The 12,620-nt window shown below is 35.0% G+C and overlaps 1 protein-coding gene across 2 annotated transcripts in view; it reads left to right on the top strand.

Moving 5' to 3' along the window:
* TOGARAM1 (TOG array regulator of axonemal microtubules 1) overlaps window positions 1–12,620 on the top strand; it is a 94,587-nt gene that overhangs the window by 33,749 nt on the left and 48,218 nt on the right. For both annotated transcript variants that reach the window (XM_075531022.1, XM_075531021.1), the window contains exons 6-8: window positions 4,378–4,610; window positions 6,855–6,955; window positions 10,993–11,142. In XM_075531022.1, the coding sequence (XP_075387137.1) occupies window positions 4,378–4,610; window positions 6,855–6,955; window positions 10,993–11,142 (484 nt within the window). The remainder of the gene's footprint in view (window positions 1–4,377; window positions 4,611–6,854; window positions 6,956–10,992; window positions 11,143–12,620) is intronic.

Raw genomic sequence — 12,620 nt, 5'->3', positions numbered from 1 at the left:
CCATTTGTCTTCAGTGATTGTGTCTCAAGGAAGGTGAGCATCATGGAATACCAGGTTAATAGAACAAAGTGTTCTTGTGTTGAGGGAGTACTTCAGTAGAGGGCCAATGTCCATCGACTACCTTACTACTAAACCTATAAATATATGTACATAGATCTATTTCCCCATTGTCATGTATGAATATATTTATATATGTATATTGCCTGTATTTAGACCTCCATAAATGTCCTTTGCCTCCTAGTTCTTTCCTCTATTTCCTTTCCCCCCACCCCTCTATTTCCTTTTACTTTCCTCTTGTCCCACTATCATGTTCAGCCATCTTTAGGATTTTAGTAATTCCTCTCGGTTACATTTCCCTTAATTAAGCCCTACCAGGCCTCCTATACCCTCCTGGCCAACGCTGTCAGATCACTTGTTCCCTTGTCCCTGAGTTTGTTAGCACCCACTTCCTTTTTCCAGCCTCCCCCTTTCCCAGGTCCTCCCCCCCCAGAACTGTTGGTCCTCTCCCATGTTCCCTCCCACCCCAGAATCATTGGTCCTGTTGTTTTCTCCTCTAGATTGTTTATCCCGCCTGTCTTACATAAATAGACATGTAGAGATAATAACATGCACAAAGACAAGACAGAGCAAAACAAAGCAACAAAAGAAAGCAAAACTACAACAACAAAAAAGACCAACAACCAAAAAAAGGAAAAGCCTATAAATAGTAAAAGGTCTGTTTGTTGACCTTTTAGGAGTATATTCCGGTTGAGTCTGCTGAGGTACCAAGCCCTGGCTCAAAGTTTATTTTTGGTATTCCCTAGGGACTTCGTTGCTCTGCTCCCCCTGCTGTTCTGTTGCACGCCCTTAGTGTTTTGCCTCAGTGTCTTGGAGTCAGATTGGGCACATTTCCCACACTGTGTCTCCAGTGTTGTCCCCCGTAGCACTATGGGTCAGTGAAGGACATCATGTCTCATAGTGGGGCTGGCTTCTGTGCATTGACTGCGCCAGTTTCCCAAAAGCAGTGATATAAAATCTTAGAAACTTAAAAAAAGAAAAATGAGCTGATTCCAAGAGCCAAAGCGGAAAGCAAATGTTTTGAGAATGATGAGGGCAACAAATATACAAGTGTGCTTACACAATTGACGTATGTATGGATTGTGATAAGAGTGTATGAGCCCCCAATAAAATAATTTTTAAAAATCTTAGAAACCTGTGTTAAACAAAAATAACAACATGTGAAGCTATTGTATCTCCACATGACCTCTGTGGCTCTCTTTCATCCTTCTTGAGGATTCTGTGGTCTTTGATGTGAACTTTGTTGGAATGGCAGTTTGTTTTCCTTGAGTAACTCAAATTGTGTTCATTGTAAATGTTCTTTGAGTTTTGAACCAAGAAGAATTCTGAAAGGCCAAGATGAGTCCTATAGATTGAAGGCTAAGATCTCCCAACAAAGTTATCCTAGGATAGCCTTTAGTACTCTCGAAGAATAAGCAGGCGCATTGTCATGATGCCGGGAGGGGGAATTCCGGGTGGAACTTTTGTGACTTTTTTCTCACAGTGCAATTTTCAGTTTTCTTTAAAATTCCTCATATGAAGTCCCAGTGACCATCCTGTGTCCTTCTTGAAAACATATCAAGATTATCCTTAAAAAAAACAATCGCTGTGCCCTTCTGAGCTGATCTCTCCCCTTGAACTTAACTGGCTCAGTCAATTTCCAGGGAAGCCAGTTTTTATTAGCCTCTTTTTAATGAAGGCACCTTAATGAGACTAAGACAAGTGTTTTACTGCTCCAAGGGATTTCATTTGAAGGGGGGAAATAATAGAAGATACACTTTTAAAAAACATTTTTTTAATTAAGTGAAAGTTTCCTAAAGTAACTTTAGGAAAGGAAGTGGAATAGAAACAGGAAACACGTGGAGGAAGTGGGGTAACTGATAGTACAGAGGAGAATGCAATGGATGAGATGAAACAAAATATAACAATTGTTGAAAACACTGCAAAAATGTGTATGATCTTAATTTGGTGAGTAGTAGTAACTGGCATCTCAAAAGCTCATGAGCAACCAGCCACCTAAGGTACTAAAAATCACAAAGAAAGAAGAGTGATAAAAATTGAAAGTCACATGGAAATAATTAACCCAATGGACTAATAGTTCAACAAACATCAGTCTCCATACCGTGAAACCAAAAGAACTACATGGTACCCTGTTATCATTATCAATTGCTCTGAAAAGGACCACAGTGAAAGAGTTGCTATCTCAGAAACTCACAGGCAGTTTTATCCTGCCCTGTGGGGTAGCTGTGAATATTTGAAGATGTGTCTTACGGTAAAGAAGGCATCGGATGCCTGGTGGGACTTGATCAAGGGCAATGTAGCCAAGAGGAATTACTGAAACCCGAATGAGGGCCAAATGTGATACTGGGAAAGTAAAGTAAATAGTAGGATGAAGAAAGTCAAAGGGAATAGAGGAAAGAACTAGGAGGCAAGGGACATGTATAGAGATCTAAATACAGGCATGTACATATGTAAATATGTACAATAGGGAACTTTATGTGCATATGTTTATATGTCAAGTATTGAGGCAGCAGACGGACATTGAGCCTCTACTAAAGTACGCAAGAACTTTGTTCTAATAACTTGTCACTGATGCTCACCTTCTCAACATGATCGCTAAAGACAAAATGGGTGCAAATATGGTCAAGAGAGTTGATGATGCCCGACTATCAAAAGATACAGTGTCTGGAGTCTTAAAGACTTGAAGATAAACAAGTAGCCAGCTAGCTGAGAAGTAACTAAGCCCATATAGAAGAAGCACACCAGCCTATGTGATCATAAGGTGTCGATGGGATCAGGCATCAGAGACCCAGAACAAAAAATCATATTGATGTGAATGAGGGGGAGAGTGGAGTGGAGACCCAAAGCCCATCTATAGAAAATTGGACATCCTCTTACAGAAGGGTCACAAGGAAGAGACAAACTAGTAAGGGTGCAGTATAGCACCAACGAAACGTAATACTTACCTCTAGTTTTTTATGCTTCTCCCAAAACATACACTATCACGACCCCAATTCTACCTTACAAACCTGTTTAGACCAGAGCATGTACACAGGTACATATAAGAGCTTGCAATACCGAGAATCCAGGACAGACAAACCCGTCAGCACCGAAAACAAGAGTAGCGATACCAGGAGGGAAGGGGGAAGGTCGAGGGAGAGAGGGGGAACTGATCTTAATGATCAACATATAACCCCTCCCCCACCCAGGGAACGAACAACAAAAAAGTTGGTGAAGTGAGACAATGGAAGATATAAGATTAAAATTAAAATGATTTTTTAATTTCTCAAGGGATCATGAGGGAGCAGGGGGTGGGAGGTAGGCAGTAGAATGAGCTGATACCAAGGGCTCAAGTAGAACGAAAATATATTAAAAATGATGGCAACATGTACAGAAGTCCTTGACACAATGTATGGATTGTGTTAGAGCCACCAATAAGAATGATTTTTTTAAATGCTTAACTGTACAAATCAAAATGTATCTACTACACAGTTGGTGATATTCCTTAAAGTTCTAATTCCCAACCTTAATGTATTAATTTGTAATAAATATCTACTCTTCATTTCTAGAAATACTCAGCTTCATGAGTCATGTAAAACTACTTGTTACTCTCTGAGCATGTGCAAGCTTATCTAAATTTAGGACTCTAGAAAACTGATTGGTGTTGTTTACCGTGTATACTCGAGTATTAACTGAGCCAAATATCAGCCGACGCACCTAATTTTACCACAAACACTGCATTAAAAATGTGCTGAAAAAGCTCGGCTTATACACGAGTATGTATGGTAACCTTCTTATGAAACTGCTAAACAGCCACATCAGCATAGCGGTGACCTAAAATTAGCTAGTCCTCTGTGGCTCAATTCTGATGGATGTTATCGATGATGTTCCGCTCAATGAATGCTGTCATATTCATTGATTTTGTATTAAGTACTTGAGTGGCTACGCAGTATTAGTTACGGGGCTCAGTGCTGAGAGAGCATGGTGAACTATGCATAGCTTTTCCTCAAGTAGCTTACAGCCTAACATGTTTGTAAATAAGTGAATAATAGAATTTGGGTACGTAGATTAAGCACTTGTATATTTGGATGGAAACAGTGCCAGCAACAGTGCTGATTGTGGGGCTAGTGCAGGAGCAGGCAACATGTAGTTCTGTTATGTATGAGGTCAAGATTAGTTAGCAATGACTCAGTGACACATAGCAACAACTCACATATTAGCATCCATCTGGGTAGACTAGGATGTGGCTAACTAGGTCTAGTTAATGGAGTTTAAAACCTTAGGATCGCTTATAAAGAATTTATAGTTTCATAAAATTATGTATTTCTATTTTCTCCGCAGATGCAGAGTTCTCTTAGATCCCTTCGGAATAGTGCGGCAAAGAAAAGGGCAAAACTGAGTGGCAGTACTTCTGATCTTGAAAGTCCAGATTCTGCAATTAAGCTTGACTTGACCGTGGACTCCCTATCCCGATCTTCCTCCCCAAACATCAGCTCCTACAGTGAAAGTGGAGTTTACAGCCAAGAATCACTGACATCTTCTCTGTCTACCACTCCCCAGGGGAAAAGAATAATGTATTTCCTTCTTTTCTTTTTTTTTTTGGCATGTTAAATGAATACTACTAATAATTTTTATTCTGGAGCTCATATTTGAGAAAAACTTTAAAGCTATCTGTATGCTAGTCTGAAATATTTTTGAAGCACATTTAAAAAGAAGATGAGATGTTTACATATAGTACCTTAAATTGTTTGGGCTTGTGGTGAGGTTGACAGGGAGTACAACATCATATTTCTTTTTTTTCCAACTTCATCTTTAACCAAAGCTCTAAAATAAATTTAACACTGATTCCCAAAGCACCAGCTGCTTTTTGTCTAAACTTAACCCTAAAATTCTTTGTCCTATAGTTCTTTTCTGAGTCTCTGACTCTTGCCAGCTGGCCAATAGTTAGATTGCTGCTTCATTTTAAACTCAGAAGTAATTTCCTGTAATCTATTAATAAAATTCAACCAGTCCTTGTTCCACTATTTTAAGGTATTTTTAAATTTCCATTATTTTATAGAAGCTCAGGAATTCATGGTCAGGAGTCACTTTAGCCAATAGTTCTGGCCACCCCTTGTTGACAGAATGACTTTGTAGTATAGCAATTCACTGGTTTGCCTAGATTACTGCTGTAATTCCTAAATTCAGAGTGATCCATCCCCTGATTTTCAGGTACCTTTGTTAACCCTATAGAGGAATTTAGGGAATCTGCTTCCCCTTTATTTTGGATAAAAACCTAGGAATAATATTGTTAGGTCATAGTGTAGATGTATATTTAACTCTTTGAGTGACTATAAACAGATTTTTACAATAGTGGTAACATTTTACACTATCATTGTAATGCATAAGATTTTCAGTTGTTTCACATCCTTCTAACATTTGGTAAGTGTAGTCTTTATTTTCTTTTTATTTTATCCCAACCTATGCTGGTAATACAGCTATTAGAAATAATTAAAATTTAATGCAAATATTTTGGCACATGCTAACTGCAAAGTCTACTATTATAGGTTATCAAAGGAAAAAGTTGTTTTATTTCATCAATTCATAAAATGAAACTCAATTTTTTGTATAATTTGTGGTGGTTTTTCTCATCCCATGATTTTTTCCCTCTATATTATTAATTTAAATGCAGATAATTTTGCAATGGAAATTTTTCTTATTGGATATTTCTTTGTTGTAATTATACAGATAGAGAATATGTTTACATAATGGATTTAAAATGGCTCCATGAGAAGTGAATTATCAGCGTTTGAATATTTACATAGTTGTCATTTGTTTTAGACTTAAAGTCATTTTCTCATCTTCCATGAAGGTGATATTTCTCATCTCCCATGAATGTGAATCTTCCATAAATGAAGTATAAAATGTGAAATTTTATACTTTTACGGTTGTAAGATTGTATAAATATGTAATATAAATACATTAAGTTTAAATATAAATTTATAGTAATTTTTTTCTAACAGGGTTACTCTTTTAAAATATTTATTGTTGGTTTCCCATTAGGTTCATTGGCAAATATGCCTACTATAAAAAATTGTACTGTGTAAAGTCTGTAATACCCATCACTGGCTTATTGATGGAGTCCTAGTAGCATGTGGTTGAAGTGCTTGACTGCTGCCTGGAGGATTTCTAGTTCAGTCATTCCAAGTGAGAAAGATTTGGCAGACTGCTCCTGTAAACATTTACACATTGAAAACCTTTCTGTTCAGTTCACCTCTGCTCTACAGGATCACAATGAGTTAGAATTGATCGATGGCATTGTGTTTGGGCTTTTAAATAGTTCCTTTAGATTCGGGTGTAATGTTCTTCTGTTTGCTCTCATTATTTTAGGAGAGTACTGCAAGGAATATTCTTCTAATTCAAGAAGAAGGTAGCATCTGCCAAACTCACTTGTTCCTAGTTTTGTCCCTGTTTTTGTTAGCTGGTGACAATTGTGTTAGAGAATTGGAATCATTTGATTTGGTTTTGAAATGAATTATCTTAGAGCAGTTATTTATAACCCATCCAAAAGTAATACAGTACAAATCAGTGGGTTTTCATTTCCAATGGAAATATTCTAGATAAGAAGTGACCATATGTTTAAAAGAAATAAAAGTTCAAAGGATTGAATGCCAGTAAAAGATAGTTTTAGTCATAGTTGTTGCAGACAAAGTACATATTTGTTACTGCCTTGTTAATGAAATGTTTTGTGAGTTATTAAAACATAGATAATTTGTGATATACAAATGTTAAACATCTGAATTTTAAATGTTTATTGAAATAACTTTATTTTATTGTAGGTCAGACATATTTCCTACATTTGGATCAAAGCCTGGCCCAACAAGACTTTCTTCAGCAAAACATAAAAACTCTCATATAGCTGAACAAAACCCCAGTGCAGGTATTCTGTGACTGTTTTTTTTTATGTAATTATTTTATTGGGGGCTCATATAACTCTTATCACAATCTATATATACATCAATTGTGTAAAGCATATTTGTATATTCGTTGCCCTCATCATTCTCAAAACATTTGCTCTCCACTTAAGCCCTTGTCATCAGCTCCTCATTTCCCCTATCCTCCCTCCCTACTCTTCTCTCCCTCATGAATCCTTGATAATTTATAATTTATTATTTTGTCATATCTTACACTGTCCGACATCTCCCTTCACCCACTTTTCTGTTGTCCATCCCCCAGGGAGGAGGATATATGTAGATTCTTGTAATCGGTTCCCCTTTTCCACCCCACTCTCCTTCCATGTTACCATCATTTTCAAAACATTTTCTTACTATGACTGTTTTTAAAATAGCATATATATATAAAGCATGTTTTTAAGTGAAAAGAGTATGTTATGTTGAACATTTGAGTTGCCACAGGATAGATCATTTTCAAACACTTCAAAAAACAATTTTTAGAAAAATAACAATTATATTCCTTTGAAGAAAAAACTATCTACATGAATAATCAATCCCCTCTGAAGCCCATAGCTATACCCATTCATGGCACCCACCTCCAATCATTCTAGTTTAATTAGATTGGAGTGTGTGAGCCAGTCTTCAGAGTTTGTAAAACTCCCAAGGTGATTCTAATGTACAGCAAAATTTAGCCACTATGGTCATAGAATGTGGCATCACCAAACAATAATTCCTTTAGAGTGATGATATTTAAATATTGGTTACTTAACAAGGTACTTTGTATTATGAATTTTTAACAGCATTTATTCAATTTTCTGCTTTGTACTAAAATTTTACAAGTTGGCCTGGAAGTCTTTTATCACTTAGAGCATCATTTCTCAGAAACTAAATTTAGTTATTAGTAATCCATTAGCAGAAAAGTTAATTGTGTAGAATATTCAGAAAGGTAGTCTGTTTAGAATGGGAATTGCATATGATTCTTTTTTATAAGGAAAGCTGTATTCAATTGTGATTTAAATGCCACACATTATAATATGATGCTTATTTTCATATGCTCCTGTTATATTAAGTCCTAACAACTTTAAGGTGACTTTTATATAATAATTACTCTGCTAACATACTATATCTAATTGTTGGCTAAGACTTTTAATTCCTCAGTTCTAAACATCTTTTAATATCATGTTTTTAATCCCTACCACTATTAACACTTTCCATCATTGCTTGCCCCTATAGCCTTCTGAATTTTCTATCCACTGGGAAGCTTAATTCTTTCTAGTATATGTCCCACACTGCAAATCTGACTACCTTGCCTGACCTAAATCCATTCAAGACATCTGTCTGTGATATGACCATTGGGTACTACATCATCCTCACTTTTCCTTCTCTCTTTGCATCTTGTACTTCAGTTAAATCACTTGAATGTTGGCATATGCAGAATCTAATTGTTGTCATCAGTAATCTACACTATCCTCCATTCACCTCTTAAAACACCATCCAGTTGCTTTTGCAGGAAAGGTTTAACTAATTTTTACACAAAGCTGATTTTTCCCATTTCTTCTTATGCCAACTTACATTTTAGTGGTACTACTATTTTACTTTTGTTTTTTAAGACTGTCAGATTCTTGAACTCCAGAGATTATTTCTCTTTGAATATTGATCAAGTGCTTGTTATAATCCTGAGTGTGCGCCTGGTATAGCGATATATACAAGCTAGTGTGGGACAGAGCTGGTTTCTCTGCTAGACTCAGGAAGAGGGTAGCTTTAAATTTGACAGACTCTGCTATACATTTGATGTATGTATATGTATGAACTGTGATAAGAGTTGTATGAGCCCCTAATAAATTGTTAAAAAAAAAAAAGAACTAGAGAAAAAAAAAAATTTGACAGACTCAGTTAAAGTCCCAGTTTGATCCTGTTAACTCTTGTCATACTCCACAGGTTACTTAAGTGCTATGAAACTTATTTCCCTCATCTGTTAATATATATGTAATATACATGAAGCACCTAGTGTATTATGGGCCCTTGCTATTTGGTCTCCTTAAGAAGGAGACACACAGTGCATAAAAGCCCATCAATAGTATTTTTAATGCTGTTCATCGTAATCTATAATTTTACAAATGTTTTATACGTTTGAAGAGACATTGGATCACTAGATCTTATCTTGTTGGAAAACCAGAACCCTCTTTTGAAAGAATAACTTTGGATGGAAAAAAAGAATGGATTTTTTTAAAACCTGGAATTGAGTTCTCCCCCTTCCTCGTTGTATGACCTTGTGATAGATTTTATAGTGATAGACATTATCACAAAACACTGCATATATTTTTATATGTAGTATTCAGTGTTTTTCAAATTTGCCTATTCCTAAGAATCACCTGCTTTGCATATTACAAATATAAATTCTGGGGCCTTGTCTCCCTCATATGCCTCATGGATGAATTTTCAGGGTTAGTGATCTGTGTTTTAAACAAATAACAGATATTTCTAGAATTAGTTTGGCAACAGTACTATTATTTATTTATAGTAAGATATACCTGTTAAATTTAACATTCTCTAAAATATTAAGTTGTTATGGTTTAGGACTTTATAAATTTGGACTCATATATATACATATGTATGATCATGGAAACAGATTTTTGTGTTTTTTTTAAATAAGTATGTGCTTTCTATTAGTTTCTTGGTGTTTAATGATTAGAGTATTAAAATGTCAATGAAAAATAACTTAAGAAAATGACAATGATTAAAATAACGATAAACTGAAGAATAAGAACTCAACAATTATGTGAACTTATAAATGCAGTCTGCCTTGACAAGAGCATTTCTACTGTTTCCACGTGCATCTCACCATTACATCAGGCTGGGCTCTGTTTACTGAATGGTAGAGAATATAGTAAACTCTATCCTATAGGATTAGTTCAGTGTCACCTTTAATAGAAAGCATTTCTACTCAAAGTTAGTATCGTTATGTAACATACTTTACAAGTTAAGTGTCAAAACTAAGAAGAATACAGAACTTCTCTGTCTTTTAACAGCAGATAGTTCTTAAATTTTTGTGAACTGATACTCTCTGCAGCCCTCTCTAACCATGCTACCTCCAGTCTTTCTCTCCCTGTTTTTTCTGTTAAAATATCTGTAACATTATCCGAAGTGACTTGTATTTTATTATTATTTCTAAACACTTTACATCTAAGCTGTATATCGATAGAAAATTACTGAAGCATGTATCCTCTGTTTTATTGTTTAAACAGGCTCAAAATAGTAATGTAAGTAATCACCTTTAATATGCCAATGTAGATTGATTTATATTGGTTGAAAGGAGGCTTACCTTAGCTTATGGAGTTTGGCTGAATTTTCAATGAGGACATGTTAATAACATTTGGATTTTTGTTATGCGATAAACCCTGTGCTAAGCCCTTTACATATGTTTATCTCGTTTAATCCGCATAGTCCTTTTGGAAGAACAGCTAGAGTTATCCCCATTTTGCAGATGAGGTAACAGGTAATCCCGGGTTCTCTATGGATTTAAGTGCCTGCACTATGGTTTATAACGAGAACATGATTCCAGGTTCCAAAGTCCTAATTAATATGTAGTTTACTGGCTCACTAGCCAGTCCAGGATAAACCCATTACATAGGGAAGGAAGGGAGGAGAGAGGGAAGGGAAGAAGTTGAGAATATGAACATCTCTCAGCCTGCAGAGTTTGAATTCTTGATTTCTAAAATTTTCTTATAGATATAAGTTAAGTGCCTGCCATTTGTAAATGGATAAATATTTATGTCTTTCAAACTTTTTTATTTCATTTTAACTTTAGAGCTCATTTTCAGAAATGTAATATAGCTCATAATAAATGGTTTTACCTATTACTAAGATTAAAACTATTATACATTTTAAAATAGGTTAAAACTTTAGATTTTTATAACATTGTTATGGACCGTTTAAAAAGTTAGAAGTCAAGATAAATTTAAAGAGGAGATATTTAGTGATCATGTAATAATTTTTGACCCCATACATTTCTTTTACTTCATAGGGATGATGGCCTCCAATGTAAGCATAATCGGTCAGCGTATAAACTATGGGTATGGATGTGGTGATTTTGAAGATGATAAATTACATGACATTTCACCAAATAGTCTGAAAATACAGAATAAAGAACACCCAAGGTATAAGCACCCAAAAGGTTAGTGCATTTCATGACAAGTTGACTTTTTAAATTGTCTCTAAGAATCCTCTCTAATCATATAAAATTTTTTTAATGAACTGAAAACTACCGTACTTATTTTTAAATTTTTATCTTGCCCTTTTGCCGCTATGTTGTTGCTCAAATAATTATGCCAAGTTAGGAGAGCTCACAGGTTCAAATGTATTGGTTTATGACATCGCCTGAGCAGTCTCAGAGAACAACAGTTCAAGAGGATAAAAATTAGGGAATTCCTGCTACAACAACCCCTAAAATATACAGACACACAGTTTTTAAAGATACTCTGCCACTAAAATGGGGTGGAGAAAATCATGTAAGTTACTCCCAAATGCCTAGTTAGGTTGTGACTATGGAATAAAGCTGTGGCAACAGGAGAATGATTTCCCTGTGGTAGAGCTTGGGAAGGTTTCATTTTTGTCACTAACCACTGTTAACTATTTTCATTCTATTCTGTTGAGCTAAGTGTTCTGGTCATGTCTTCAAAGATTCTATTATAGCTCTAATTTTTTTTTAATTTTGAAAGGTATTAAAAATTTAAATAGAGTTATTGGATGTTATCTATATTGAAACCTTGTAATCCACCAATAAGTAGTAAGGATTTTGCCTGTGTGTGTGTGTGTGTGTGTACTAAATTGACAGTTGTCAGCTGCTATACTTGGTTATTTTGGATCAACTTAAATTGTATATGTTTAAGTAATCAGATGTGTTTGTGTATATTTATGTATAGAAGTGCCCCAAACAGTACGAGAGAGTATGATTAGAAACTTTCTCTTATGTTCCTATTGTTTTTTCTTGTAGATTTCTTAAAATGTAATCCCTGATATAATTCAGTATATCTGTGACAGAGAACAGTTATCTATTGTTTTATAAAAATAGCTAATAAGTGTTTTTCTACTTAATATTTTTTTTCATTTAAAGAAAAGGAAGGACAAATAATATTCTTTTTGTGTGCATTTTTGAGTTGTCATGTCTTTTTTCTTTTTTTAATAAATCATTTTATTAGAGGCTCTTACAGCTCTTAGAACAATCCATGCATCAATTGTGTAAAGCACATTTTGTGTGTGTGTTGCCATCACCATTTTCAAAACATTTTCTTTCTACTTGAGCCATTCGTATCAGTTCCTCTTTTTTGCCACCCTCATGAACCCTTGGTAAATTATAAATTATTATTTTCATATCTTACATTGTCTGCTATCACCCTTTACCCATGTTTCTGTAACCCAGGGAAGTGGGGGGTGGACACTATATGTTGATTATTGAAATATTTTTATTCTTGAAGATAACCCATATCCCTAACTTATTATAAATTTTAAAATGCTTGGAAATTTGATGAATATGTTTATTTATGGCTAGCAGCATTCTTTTTTGTATAACAGAACCATATCTTAAATCCTTTGATAAGTAGTTCATTTTACCCAAGAAATTCTCTGTAGTAGCATTTCCCAGCCTTATTACAA

Source organism: Tenrec ecaudatus, chromosome 14 (genome assembly GCF_050624435.1).
Source record: "Tenrec ecaudatus isolate mTenEca1 chromosome 14, mTenEca1.hap1, whole genome shotgun sequence".
In the NCBI taxonomy this organism is placed as follows: domain Eukaryota; kingdom Metazoa; phylum Chordata; class Mammalia; order Afrosoricida; family Tenrecidae; genus Tenrec; species Tenrec ecaudatus.
This window is presented reverse-complemented; position numbering and strand designations above follow the sequence as displayed.